This window comes from Papio anubis, chromosome 5 (assembly GCF_008728515.1).
Source record: "Papio anubis isolate 15944 chromosome 5, Panubis1.0, whole genome shotgun sequence".
In the NCBI taxonomy this organism is placed as follows: Eukaryota; Metazoa; Chordata; class Mammalia; order Primates; family Cercopithecidae; genus Papio; species Papio anubis.
In genome coordinates, this window is record NC_044980.1 from 145,103,329 (window position 1) to 145,118,251 (window position 14,923).

General features: G+C 38.3%; 1 protein-coding gene across 1 annotated transcript; it reads right to left on the bottom strand.

Moving 5' to 3' along the window:
- Window positions 1–498: 498 nt before the first annotated feature.
- On the bottom strand, window positions 499–14,238 carry NMUR2 (neuromedin U receptor 2). Its single transcript, XM_003900404.5, has 4 exons — window positions 13,344–14,238; window positions 7,023–7,107; window positions 4,407–4,532; window positions 499–1,467 (listed from the first exon to the last, which is right to left on the bottom strand). Exons 1-4 carry the CDS (start codon window positions 14,067–14,069, stop codon window positions 1,193–1,195), a joined length of 1,212 nt encoding a protein of 403 aa, XP_003900453.1. The 5' UTR covers window positions 14,070–14,238; the 3' UTR covers window positions 499–1,192.
- Between the last annotated feature and the right edge of the window lie 685 nt (window positions 14,239–14,923).

A 14,923-nucleotide genomic window follows, 5' to 3' on the forward strand; every position in this document is an offset into this window, starting at 1 on the left:
GACTGGTTTGATCTTCTATCCAGACCACTCAAACTTTCTTTGTATCAGCAATAAAGGTGTTTTGTTTTCTTACAATAATTTATGTGTTCACTAGAGTAGAACTTTTAAATTCCTTTAAGAGCTTTTCCTTTGTATTCAAAACTTGGCTAACAGCTACAAGAGGCATAGCTTTAAGCCTGTCTGAGTTTTTTTACATACTCACTAAGCTTAATCCTTTCTAGCTTTTGATTTAAAGTGAGAGACTTGCCACTCTTCCTTTCACTTACACTTAGAGGCCATTGTAGGGTTCTTAACTGGCCTTATTTTAATATTGTTTTGTCTCAGGGAATAGGGACAAATAGGAATAGGCCCATGGAGAGGGACCAAGATGGGGAATGGCTGGTGGGTGGAACAGTCAGAACAACACAATATTTATTAAGCTCTCCATCTTCTATGGAAGCAGTTCATAGGTTTCCCAAAATAATTACAATAGTAATATCAGAGATCACTGACCACGGGTCACCATAAGCGCATAGAATAATAATAAAGTTTATTGTTACAATTATGAAAATTGACACAGAGACATGAAGTGAGCACATGCTTTTGGGAAGAAAGGTGCCAGAGCGTTGCCACAAACTTTCAATTTTTTAAAAAGTGCAATATTTGAGAAGCATAATAAAATTAAGCATAATAAAACAAGGTACGCCTGTAGACTGCTGCCAAGGGACACTGATGTGGGCTTCTCACATCACATAAAGTAGAACAGTATGTACACATCTTCCTTCTTTGGCTTACAGTGGCCATTGGTAGCAGGAGTGACAGTCTGACTTGGAATGTAGATGACTCAGGACAAACCAATTCCAATAATGGAAATTAATCAAGGTATAGGTGCCATGCTTTTCCAGTCATGTTCTTGGCATGAACTAGTGAGAGGCACAAGGCAGTTAGAATAATGAAAAGAGAACTAAAAATCAGACAGTTCTGGGTTTTGAACCCAGATCTAACTCTGAGTTTTCACATTTATTAAAAAAACAAACAAACAAACACAAAAACTAGCAATTGTTACATGAGTTGTAGGAGCCATTCTACTTCTCTAATATCATATAAGAAGGCATACATTATGGGATGTTCCTCTCTGAAGTTCTGAGGCATAGAGGAAAGTCAGCTCTGAAAGAATTCAGGTTTTGTGAAAGTGGTAGCTTTGATAGTTTCTTCATGACATCTGTTCACTAGAGAGGGCTGTTGAGAGGTGAGAGTTGTGCATGGATGACTGACATGGGAACTGGGGACCTATATCTTCGGTTAGCTCCACAAAGTGGCATTGTGTCAGGAAGATGTTCCGCTGGGCAGGTGGCACCTGTGGGTCACGCTGGGAGTGCCACTGTTTGTGGAAAGAAGAGATCACATTCTGGAATGCTGCCTGGAAGCGGCGAGACAGTAGGTTATAGATAATGGGGTTGACAGCTGAGCTCAGGTAGAATAAGACACCTGGAATGCAGGAGATTTAAAAAGATGTGCTGAGAAGAACCTGAGTGACAGGCATGAAGGGAGAAGCATACATATTTACAAAGGCCTAAAATCCCTGTGATTGCCTCTTTTGGAAGTGATAATACATATAAGCCTCTAATTGAGAATACAAAATACTCTTAATAGATCTTCCACCTGTGCACTAAGCAATCAAACACAAAGATTAAAGAGTCTTGGAGTAATTTAGGCTGGCATGGGATCTCTCTGAGATGTTCAGCAACTTTCTTTGATCCCTACTTGTTTAATTAAAGAACATGTTTCCATAACACGAATGAAAGATGCTTAAATATCAGAGGGAAGAGAAATGTTTGTATCTCATTGGAGTTTTACTTAAATCTATAATTTGGAATTGCAAGTAGTGGAAGAAGGTAAATCAGCCAAGGCTTAGTCCCTGCTGAGACTCCTTATAATGCTAAGATATGGCTTCAAAGAAATATTCCTTAGTGTGCTGCTCCTACCTACCCTTTTCCCTTGATGGTTCCTCTACCTTTTGAAGAATTGTATTTTACCATTTATTTCCTCTACCAATTACCCTTCATGTTGTCATTTTCCTGTTTGGAATACACTCTTCCTTTATTGTCTTTTAAAAATTTATTTCTCTAAAGCCCAGAATGAGCTCAAGTTTGGGAATCAGAGGACCTAGTTTCTGATCTTGGCCCTCACATATCCTGTGGCCTTAGACAAACCCTGGCACTTCAGTTTCTTTCTCTGTAAAATGGGAATGCAATTTCCAGCCCAACTCACCTCTCTGGATTATTGCGAGGGTAAAGTTAAGATACCATCCACAAAGAGGCTGAGAATGGCTAAGAATGTAAAACAAGTGATGGGTACTATTGCCAACGGGTTCCTTGTTGTCCTTATTTATGTGGTTCAGGACATTCAGAGTGCTATATGCCTTGTTTACAGAATAAACATGGAAGAATATTAAAGGAGAACATTTCCATGTATTAATACTATTAGTTCATTCAGAAAATAAATATTGATTTAACTCTTATGTGCCACGAACTTCAAGGCACATTGGGAGATAGTGAATTTAGACTTTGTTCTCCAAGATCTTGGAACGGTACTACAGAGACAAGATTTATGAGTAAATTAAATAATTAACAATACAACAATACCAAGCAGTATCTGTTAAAAACAAATATTAGATAACAAATCATGCTATAGCAATTCACATAATAGCAGAAACACAAGGACTGTGGTGGTCATAAAAGATTTAGTGGGGAGTGATTGAACCCTAGCCAGACCTCAAAATGGGTAAGAGATCGTTAAGGAAGATAGGAGAGGGTGATGCAGGTTCAGGGCATAGCACGCACAAATATTCAGAGGCAGGAATGGCCACATGGTGCAGGAATAACGTGGAGAACTCTCTAATTACCAGTTTGATAAGTAGATGGTCTATGAATAAAAATAATAAAAGTTGGGGGATTAAAAGGCAAGTTGGGGGCATTTTCTGTAGGGTTTAAGAGATTTAGACATAATCTAGTGTGCTAATATAAAAAAGGGGGAGATAGTATCTGAACAGGATCATATCATTATTAAAGCTATAACTTGAAAATCTTAAGATAATTGCCCTGATGCATCCAGAGATATGTGGTCAACTAGTCAAGTCTCATTTGACCTTGTAGTGCTTTCTCATTTATTTAAATGTTTCTGTTTTCTGCAGATTAACCAAAAGGATAAACTGAGAGGTATACATATTTTTGAGCTTTGGTTGCAAATGGTTGAACAGGAAAGTGCTAATGTCCAAGAATAAGCTATACATTAGGCCTGCTGAGTACAAAAAAGAGGGTGACAGAAAATAGATAATATACATGATATTCAGTATAGATGTCATTGTTTCTACTTTGTGCACATCTGGAGCTTAATTTATAAAAGCTGACTTTATCTTTCCTTTCCAGTGATATCTTCGATAATCTAATGAGACCACAGAATCAGCCAGTGACCAGGAGAGGTGGGAGGACAGAAGAGGTCTGAGCCTAAGGCTAACACTGAGTTAGCTGTCACTGACTGAGAAAGAAGAAATTGGGTGGCCATTCTCTGCTCCATTTTAGTAGAAAGAACACTGAACTTGAAGTTAGGTGACTTGGGTGTATTATTTGTTAGCTAAGTGCCTTAGGGCAAATCATTTCTTCTTGTGGAAGTGTTTTACTTTTGACTATACGATGTTAATCATAATACCCACCTAATGACCTTTTGATGATTATAGAAAGATATACAGCAGTTACAGCTTAAAGAGCTCCTTAATGTCTATTACTGCATTTGCTTCTTACCATCAGTCCATGGTTTGTCTACAGGAGGCATTATTGCCATTTTACAGTTGAGGAAACTTTGGTGTGAAGGCAGCCATGTTCTGCAGATCACTCAGAATAGCAATGGTGAAATTGGGGTACAAATCCAGGTCAACTGACTTACTGACCTTTCCAGCATGCTTTCCACAATATACTATAGTATCCTCAACAAGCAGAGTCACAGTAGTCTAAAAGGAGAACTTGGTGACCTATGAATACCTTTTGGTTTTCCTTCGTGAGGATATAATACTTACCAAAGGCAATATGAGATTTCAGGAACATGGATGTTTACCAAATAAGAACCAACTTAATTGCATGGCCATTTGGAGCATAATCAAAGGAATCACTCCTTGACCATTTTCCTTCTGTAATCATCACAGTTGGAGTTGAGGTTTTCTATAAAGTAGCCTTGAAAATAGTGATCTGGTATATATGTATTTGGACCAGTACCAAACATAATCAATCTTTTGAATAAAAGAAAAATCGAATGTCTTCATTATAGCATGGCAGATCCCTGTGATAAATTGGAGTACTTAGGCATTTAAGCAAGATGAAGAAGTTGCTGTTACCTGAATACTAGTCATGCACCAAATTCAGCTAAGGTTTTACCTGACACCACATGGACGAGGTTGAACACAGCAGCCAGGGATTCAGTCCACTCCTCCACAAAGCTGAAGAAGAGTCGGTCAATGTGGAATGGGGCCCAACAGATAGCAAACACTAAGACCAAGATAACTGAAAATGGATGATAAATGGGAGAGCAGAAGGCAGTCTGTGCAAGGATAGGTATACAATGCTCACTCTGAGTCAATAATTTCTTCTAGCAGTTTTTCCCTTCAACTTTGTTAAACTGTAACAGTTATAGAGGCAAACTAGATCCCAAAGAGCCTCAGTACAAAACATTTAAAACACAAGAATGAATTGTCTAAGATCTAGGATCAGTTTTCCGTAAGATTATACAAGATTTCTTGTATAATGTAAAACTTTTTAGAACATTTAAAATAGTACTTAATTTATTTCAAAGTCCTGAAAACATCTTATTGTAAAAGATAAATAATAAACTGTTAAATGTATATATAAATTCATCTTGTTATTATAGGAATAATTAGAAATTTTTCTGAAGTCAGTAATTTAAAATTCTGTAATGGGTAGGCAAGGAGAAGGAAGAGATCAAACAACCACAAGCATAATAGTACTTTACAAGTATCTTTTGATTGGAAGGGATGTGTCTGTCATATTATAAATTGCTACAGCACAGAATTCCTTCCAATCTCTTATTTTCACCTACCAAAACAGAGACTGGTGTTACTGTAGTTTCTCTTTGGGGCATTTAAGCACCACAAATTTAAACACACACACATACAAACTTTTTCTTTTTCCTTTTAAAGTTGTAAATACTTTCCTTTGCTAGACATGATGCTTGGGATTTGCCTAAAGATAATCTTTTGGGGCTGGGGGAAAGATAAGGGTATACATGAAACAAGATTAGCTATGAGGTGATACTTTCTGAAACTGGGTGATGGGTACAGGGGTATTCATTTTACAGTTTTCTGTACTTGTGTACAGATATGAAGTTTTCATAGTAAATAGTATTATACATACATTTCCTGTTGGCATTAAACACATTCAGAGTAAGCTGTTTGCCTGTGTGGTATGGTTTCAAAGATATCTGTAGGTTTCTACTGAATTTGCTAACCCAAGAAAAGTCCCTAATCTGTTCACTACTGCCTACAATTCCCTTTAATTAAAACTTTAATTCCTGACAGGCATGGTGGCTCAGGCCTATAATCCCAGCACTTTGGGTGGCCAAGGGGTGGATCACCTGAGGTCAGGAGTTCAAGAACAGCCTGGCCAACATGGTGAAACCCCATCTCTACTAAAAATACAGAAATCAGCCAGGTGTGGTTGCACACGCCTGTAATCCCAGCTACTCGGGAGGCTGAGGCAGGAGAATTGCTTGAACCTGGGAGGCAGAGGTTACAGTGAGCTGAGATGCCACTGTACTCCAGCCTGGGCAATAGGGAAAGACTCCATCTCAAAAACAACAACAACAACAACAAACAACTTTAATTCCTGTTAAAGTTGAACCCCATACCAAGGCAAAATCTTTATAGCATATTCTGTTATTGTGATTTTAATATGAGTGAACTTCATGGTTTTTTTTTTTTTTTTTTTTTTTTTTTTTTTTTTTGTGAGAGTAGATTATGACCAAGGAGAAAAGGGTAGGGATAATGAAGAAACTATGTTTCTTAATAGAGAAAGTCAAGTGCCAGGAGGGGCTAAAATATTTCCAAGAAATAACTCTTACAATCGAGAAGACCCACTTCAGGGACTTCACAGTTTATTTTTTGTTCAGAAATGCTGTATAGTTACAGTGAATGTTTCATATGCATATTAGCCTGGATGATTCATTGCTTCTAAACTTTAGATTTTGATTTGCAAAATATATTATAAATCTCCTTTCCCTCATCAGTAACTCTCATACAGTAGTACTGCATCATATATTTTTATAGCATTCTTTTGGGAGACTGTGGCTCAGTAAGTGAATTTTTAAAAAGGTCTTATTTATTCAAAAGTATACTGTTTGAAACAAAGTTATACAATGTCATATGTGAAATGGCTACTTGGAGAAGCTTGCCAGATGTTCTTAATCTGGAACTAAAAGATCCCGTAGAGTCTATGAGTATCAGGGGTTGGTTCATGACCTCCTGAAATTGATTGTAAAATCTTTTGTGTATGCATATTCATTCTTTTTTTTTTTTTGGAATGGAGAGTCTACAGCTTTCATCATATTTTAAAAGAAATCCATAATACAAATAGGTTAAAATCCTGTTCATTTCACAGAGGGGGAAAGTGAGGCTCAAAGGCTGAGAAAGTGAATGTAATTTACAAAACACCACACAGATTGTATGTCAGTGGATAAAATTGAGCGTGTTGTTTTGAGGGTTCAAAACCGAAAATGAAACAAAACAGACAGGTCCTAGAAGCTTGAAGAAGCAAAGGAAGATAGATCACCTAGCATTGATATAGACCATTAAGGAGGTGTCTTCATTATATATATATATATATATCTCTCTCCCCTTTGCTCCTTGATCTTAATCTACTCTCATAAATACGGTTTCAGGGTAAATTGGAACCTACCCCCAGCAGCATTTAGTTAATACCAAATGTAACTCCTTTGCTCTTGTGAACAAAACAAAACAAAAACCAAAATGGAGCACTTACACAGCATCTTGTTGACTGATTTTCTGCAGGGTCTTTGAATATTTGCATTCCCTTCATGTGCCTCAAGTGATTTGTCTTTCTTTAGCTAAAAGGGAAGTAAGTTGGGAGAGATGGTAAGAAAGAGAAACATTTTTCCCTCCTGTTAAAATCTGAGAAACATAACTCAAACACTCATTTTGAACACAGAAGAACTGGGACCTAGAGAAATGTAAGAATATGTTAAATGTTTAACAGTATGTTGAAGGTGGCATTGGATGCAGGTCATCTACTCAACTGGATAAATGATTGTGGCCAAGTAGTAGCACAATCATGTTTCATATACAGTTACGTGGAGCGCTGGCTGTGTAGCATGTTAATAGGTGTTCCATGAAAAATGTAAAATTCTGAAGTTCAAGAAAAGTTAGACAGGCTTTTCAATCTATTCATTCACTCATTCATAATTATTAGACATCTGTTAAAGTGAAATCCCTCTGCTATGTGCTGGATAAATAGTAGAAAACAAAAACAGGAATTCTTCTCGCCTCCAGTATTTATTGTGGATCTTCTCAGAGACTTAAATATGGTGATGGGCATTATGAATTTTCAAGGGGGACAGTGTATCAACTTTCCACTTAACCCCCTGTCTACCTTCCACACTCACATCGCCTACTCACATCTTAGCCAAAAGAAAGGTAGTGTTTCTTTGACTAAACAATATTTTCCCCAACCGTTTTCAGTGGATTACCTTGTACCATTTTGACAAACACAAACTGGGAAATGTTGTTTTAATATTACAGTAATATTAATTACTGAAAAGAGTATATGTGTTTCTGAGTTAAGATGTTTAAAATGTATTCATCCTTGTTGGAAGATATGGAGATCCTTGATGTAACATTTGAAACTTTCAGCTATCAACACTACTTGTATGCACAGTCTTCCTTGTTCAGTTCAAGTCCTGCCTGTTCCCAAAAGATTTTGACAGCCACTTTAGCCCACTGTCTTCTTCTTCCTTTGAACTTCCACAACACTGAAGATCTACATCATTCATCCAGTTGTAGAAGTTTTTCTCTTTATTCTACACATTTTTTAATTTGTGGGGATGTTGGCCAAATAAAGGAAGCTTTAAGGACTCGTGATAAAATACCATCAAATATCCAGAAGTTAGTATAGTACATAGTGAATATATATTTGCCCATTGATTCTCTATCATTTACTTCTTTCTTCTCTTACTAATAGTACCCTAATTCTCCCTTAGGGAATGTACTCCTTCCCCATTCTTAATCTTTAATTTGGATAGAGGTGTCACTCAACTTCAGCTCCAGGTATACTCCCTAAACAATTTAGCCAATCAGCTTGTCTTATCCTCCAGTCACAATGATTGAATAATGGGGACCAATGAGATTTCAGATATTTGCTTATACTTCTGAAGATGCAAGTTTTTATTTATTTTTTATTGGGGCTGCCAGAGGGAGTCCTTCTCTGCATATGAGATCTGGAATTACAAAAGTTATTTTTTTTTACCACAAAGAAAAAGTGCTTGGAGCCACCAAAAGATGACTGTGTGCAGTTTGAGGTTGAAACCAACACCATGGACAAAAAAAGCAAAGAAACAGAAATAAAGCTAGGTTTATAATGAGAGTGTGTGTTTTATTTAATGAATCTTCACCAAGAGCTAGCTCTGCTTCTGAAGTTTTCATGTCTATGCTCCCTTTGGGATTTACCCAGGGTTGGAGTCTCTCATTGGCAATGTAAAAAGTCCGGGCTAATTGATTGAAGCCGTCAGGTGGAACGAAAATTTAACTTATTTTATACAGTAATGGCAGTAGATTAGAATCAATCTGTTTAGTTACAGGTAGATAGATTCTAATTCAAGGTAAGAAATAAATATTGATTATGTGCAATAATGGAACAAACTGCTATAAGAAGCAATAATCTTCCTGGGCTGGATAGCATTTTGAAGGAATATTTCAGAAAAGGTATTTAAAATTAAATAGACTTGGAAGAGTGGGTCATTAAACGTTGCCTCTAAACTTCAGCAAATCCATATCCAGTCTTCCTAACAAACATATATGCTCCTTGCAGTTAGGTAGCACTCAGGACCACATAGGATCTAAAGAATCCTCTTGGATAACGTATAAACCTGGCCATTTGTCTCTTGAATATATTGGAGTGTTCTACATGTATCTGTGTCTTCATAAAGTAAAGGATTAAAGACTCTGTGAACTTAGGACTAGACAGGAAAAATCTGAAGGTGAAAAGTATTATTAATGCAATAGTAAAACAAAGTCATACAGGTAGAGTGCTTATCTCAGTGCCTGGCACATGATACTCAGCAAGTTGTATATTACTGCTATTATGGTGATTCTGATTATTATCCAGAGCATACTAAACAGACATCAGAAAAACTGATTTTTAAAAAATAGAGTTGTTTGTTTATATATGTGAGGTTACTTTTATGGAGTACTGAGTCCCTTTTAGAAATTCTTTTCTCATTGTTACCACTCGCTCACAGGGAGTGCCTGTACAGATACAAAGAAGAAGGCAGATACACTGAGAAGAAAAACACATTCAAGGTTAGAGCAATGCATCAAACTTCAAACTTTACTAACTCATCTTAGATTAAATCTATTAAAGGTTCTAATTATTTTATGCCATTTAAAAAGATTGTGGTTTTTACAAGATGAAGTTATTCTATTATTTTATTTCAGTCCATAATTAACAACAATAAAAAATATTGAGATATATTAGTCACTTCCTGCCTTGTGTTTAACAATTCTCAATGGTAATTTCTCCACCCCAAAGAACAATTTTTAAAAAATCAAACATCAAACAAATAGTTTACACAATGTTTTTATGAACAGGCTTCCTGTAGCAGCATAGTTTACACTAAAAAGAAAATCATGTGCTGATGAATTGTTGCTTATCTTGCAGCTTCCTTAGTTTCTAGTGACACAACTAGCCAACCAGAGGAAGAGTGAAAAATTGATTACTTATGTATGGTGTACATTGTTCGAACAGAATTTGGAGTGGTTGGCAGAATAGAATACAATCAAAACAGTTAGTCTAGACAATATTAAATGCTGCTTTATCATTGAATAATTTCACTTCCCTACAGATGTTTAGTAAAGTAGATACTCAACCATTCATTATCCTTCCCCACCCCAAAACTTTTATTTTACAACTCAGGTTACAAAAGGAGGAGTGAAAAATTGTGATTACTATTACTAAATATTGTGATTATTAAAAGTTGTGATTACTATTACTAAATAGTGTGATTACTAAAAATCGTGATTACCTTCATTAGCTACATAAGAGAAAAGTGAAAGGGAGGTTCGTGAGGTTATTATTCAGGTTGATACATTATGCTGATCAGTTGTTTATACTGCTTGAAATCACTCCACCAGATGTTCATTTATATAGTTTGTGGGACTTAGTTTCAGAATACAAAGATTATAGGTTTTGTGTAAATATCTCTATAATCTTAACACAATCTATTTATTAAAAAAAAAAAATCAGTGCAACCCTGTGTTGGCATGGTTGAATTCTGCTGCAATTCATACATCCATCCTCACTACCTCAATCATGAATGCAGCATGCAGGAGATGTAAGAACTAAATCAGACTGTCACTAGAACTTCCTCCCAGATGTGGAGGAACTTGCCCTAGAATTGTCTATTTTCTATCTCTATAATGTTCAAATCCTGGAGAGCAGCTCAGTGGTGGCTCTGTCCTGGAATGATGCAGTGTGACTGAATGCTGAGCTATGAGCACAGATACGGGTTTCCTCCTTCTTCCCTGGTCCTCTGATTTCATTAGTCTTAGACTTGCTGCCTTCTGAAAGCAGTGGGTCCCAGAGTCAATCACACCTTCAAACTTTCCAACAGAGTCAGTTACTTAACAATCATTAGGATTGCTTATATCTCTTTGAGATAATATTTACAAGTCTTTGTTTTAAAGGTAGAGAAGCTAAAGCCCGGCAACGAAGGAAGTAATTTAGCCTCATTCATTCACTGAGCTTACAGTCTAGTTGGGGAGAAAAAAATTAATTAAGGAATCCATAAGTATGGAATTGTAAATTGTAATGAAGGAAAATCACTGAGTCGTGAGCACCTACAACAGGAAACAGGAATGCTCAGGAAATCTGGGAGAGCTTCCCTGAGGAAGTGTGATTGAAGTAGGACATAAAGAATAAATGAGGGTTAGAAAGGCAAAAGGGTAGTGGTGGCAGACACTAGGAACATTTCAGGCTACAGGTATATTGTACATAAAGGTCCTCAGGTCAGTGACACAGAATAGGGTCTACTTTTCCTGACTTTCAGTATAGAGATTTTAAAATTCTTCTAGGAGTGACTTTTAAGCAGTTAGTTTCTTTCCTGGTGTCTTCTGGTACCCTGGATAACAGCTCATCCTTCCTGAAAACAGGCTATCAAAAGTTGCATTACATACCCAAAGCAAACCAGGGTGGTTTTTAAACTTCTGTTTGAGCTGTCACTTAGCGCCTGATACAAGGTAGCCATGGACTTTTGATAATAAAACACAATGAAACTGATTGTAACAGATTGGAAGAGGAAATGTGCATTTCCTACTCAAAGTTAAATATTTTTCCCAAATTGACCCAAAATAGGTGATTCTTTGGTATTGGATGAGATAATACTAAGTTCTGGGTGGGTGTTTCTCATAGGACTTTCTTTGGAGTTGTATAGAAGTCTTTTCGCTTGAGTGAGAATTGCAGGACATTCTTAAGACATGGCTGTGAGCTAGTGTGGGGTGGTACATGTCTCCGGGAATATAGGTGCTAGCCCTCCAGGAGGGGACTGGCACAGCTCTCTGCCTAAGTAGATTTACTCTTGTGCCCAGATGTCTGTGACACTTAGAATTTGTTCTTCCTACTTAGACCTTGCTATTCACCTTAGGGACAATAGGTATTCAAAAGGACTACCATTGGTCACTCACTTCTGACAATCAGCTTCTCAGAGATGGACTGAAATAGGAGTATATTCGTTGTCATATAACATATGATGTCAGAGCCATCTCAAAGCAAATAATGTGAGTGTGATGTCTGCTTGTCCTCTCATTTAAAACTCACATTGCTTCACCTCACAGGTTGTTTTTTTTTTTTCTTTTTTAAAAGGAATCATAGACTGTTAGAACTAGAGGGTACATACATATGATCTGATGTAACCTTTTCATTTTATAAATGGGAAAACTAATTCTAGGAGAATCATGTGGCTTGCCTAAAGGCATTTTATGTGTCTGCTGTAGATCTGGGAGTCTAAATGGTCCCATAACTGTTTACTACACAAGCTATAATACCTCCCTTAAGTGGGTGTAAAATTGTCATTGTCAAGAACTTTTCTCTTCATGAATTTGGGTGCAGAATATACCAGAGAGGAATTACATAGCCTCATTCCTACCCTTATTAAAAATAGTTTCTCTCAGTTAATTTATTACACCCCCTTCTGAAAAAGAAATCAGTTTATCACCATAAACATAGGAAAAGAACCTCTAATTATATATGTTGCAAAATAAGTGATATCTTTTTCTTAATTTCAGATAACTCTTATTCACATTTTTTTACTCTATCTCATGTGCTGTTTACTTCCTTATCTCTCAATCTGCACCTGCTCAAAAGAAGCTCAAGTTATCTCAGTCATGTCATTAATATATATGACTATATATATATTATATATAACTATATATAAATAAATAAATATATATAGATATAGTTTTATTTTGTTTTGTTTCAACCTCATTTTAATGAAAGGGTCAGAGCAGCCACAGGAAAGGTCTGATTTTAAAACTGAATACCTATCTGGGACTATAAAATAGTCAGGGATAGTTGATATTTTGTGTTATACTCAGACCAACTTGGTGTAGAGGAAAATCTCAATGCAGGCAGTGGCCGGGGGCTGGAAAGTGATAACAGGATGCGGAGGAGTCTCTCAAGCTGTGGCCACCTCACCCCAGACAGATCGCCTGATGTGCTTTTTTACAATGAGGCTCCACCTCAGACCTACTGAATCCCATTTTCCTGGGGGTGAGGTATCCATATTGCTACCCAAAGTAAGTTTTCTGGATGGTTCTTAGGAACATTTAGATATGAAAACCCATATCTTATTTAGATATGAGAAGACGAGCTAAAGAAAATGATAAATATTTGTGGTTACCATTCATCTCATTTGAGGCAATTTCTTTAATGTCTTAATTTCCCATCTGAGCTCATTCTATTTTCCCTCTGTTCCCTTCCATTTATGAATTTCCCCAATTCTAAGTTTTTCTCTGAACTTTGAGCCTGTGAAAACAGAAGGGATGCTGCCTTAAGCCAGCCAGCCTAGATACTCACTCTGAGTGCCATGAGGTAGTAGAGGACACTGATGACAGTCATGGGGAGGAAGTAGAATAGGAAGGAGGTGACCTGGATGATGAAATTGTAGATCCACATGGGCTTGATGACCGTACAGGTGGCCGAACCTGGGACCAGGGACCCATTGGGGAAGTAGTGGAACTTGATGCCGTGGATGCTGGTGTTGGGCAGGGAGAAGAGCATGGAGAAGCCCCAGACGATGCCGAGGATCCGGACAGCCCGGCGCCGGGTGCTCTCCAACTTGGCGCGGAACGGGTGTAGGATGGCCACGTAGCGCTCCACGCTGATGGCGGTGATGCTGAGGATGGAGGCGAAGCACACGGTTTCAAAGAGGGCCGTCTTGAAGTAGCATCCCACAGGCCCGAACAAGAAGGGGTAGTTGCGCCACATCTCATAGACCTCCAGGGGCATTCCAAGGAGCAGGACCAGGAGGTCAGAGACCGCCAGGCTGAAGAGGTAGTAGTTGGTGGGCGTCTTCATAGCCTGGTGCTGCAGAATCACCAGGCACACCAGGACATTGCCAATGACCCCCACCACAAAAATTGGCACATACACCACAGACACGGGGAGGAAGAAGTGGCTGCGCCGAGGTCCGCAGAGGAAGGCCAGATACTCCTCGGTGCTGTTCAGGTGTTTCTGGAATGGATCTTTCAGTTTCTGCTGGTAGATCCAGGAAGCATTCTGAAGTTTTTCCATCCCTGACATTAAAATCCAAGGCCTGAGCCTCCCCTGGTACGAGGCTCTGTTTCAAGCTGAGCCAGGAAAAAAAAAAGAGAGAGTGAGAAAGCAGTCAGGAAAATCACAGGCTTAGTGAGGAAGGCTGGGAGAGAGTAAATGTTTCAGCCTCAAAGGTAGGCTGCCTGGACCGCTAGGCTGCCTGGACCGCCGATCCCTTTTGAAGAGTCCCAGAGACACAACAAGCCCTTCCCCTTCACAGGCTGAGGGCCAATGAGAGTGTGTCAGGCTGCACTGGAAGAGAGGAGTGCTGGCTTTGTGTCAGGGAACAGGGGAGGAGGCGGAGACCTCTCTCTGAGTGGGAAGGCAGAGCTGACACAGAAGAAACCACTCTGACTTCACGGATGGGCATTTTGAGCAATGCATGTTGCAAAATTGTGAGAATCTGGGCGGACATAGAAATCAAAGTTGCAGGTCGTGGGCAAAAGAATACCAGTCTCCACCAATCCTTGTCAGCCGTACAGCAGGATGAACATAGGAAATCAATAGATTTCTTAAGTTATCTTGTTCCACTGGAAATTCAGGGTTCTCTGGGGATTAATGTGATAACATGATTAACGAGAGTTTTTGGTTTTGACTGCATCCAAAACCAAAGCCTGAAAGGGCACGTGCACAGTGCCTAGCTCTGACTGCTACCTGACACTTCAGTCTCTTAGGAGAGCTTTGCTGTAAACAAAAGGCAAACAGACTTCAGAATTAGGAACACTCATAGAAATTTAGGAAAGTGGAGACAGTTACCCAAACTCTTAGAGGCTCATTTCCTTATCTGCATCATTGATTCGATTGTGTTCCACAAATAACTTCTTGAGGATTCACTATTTGCC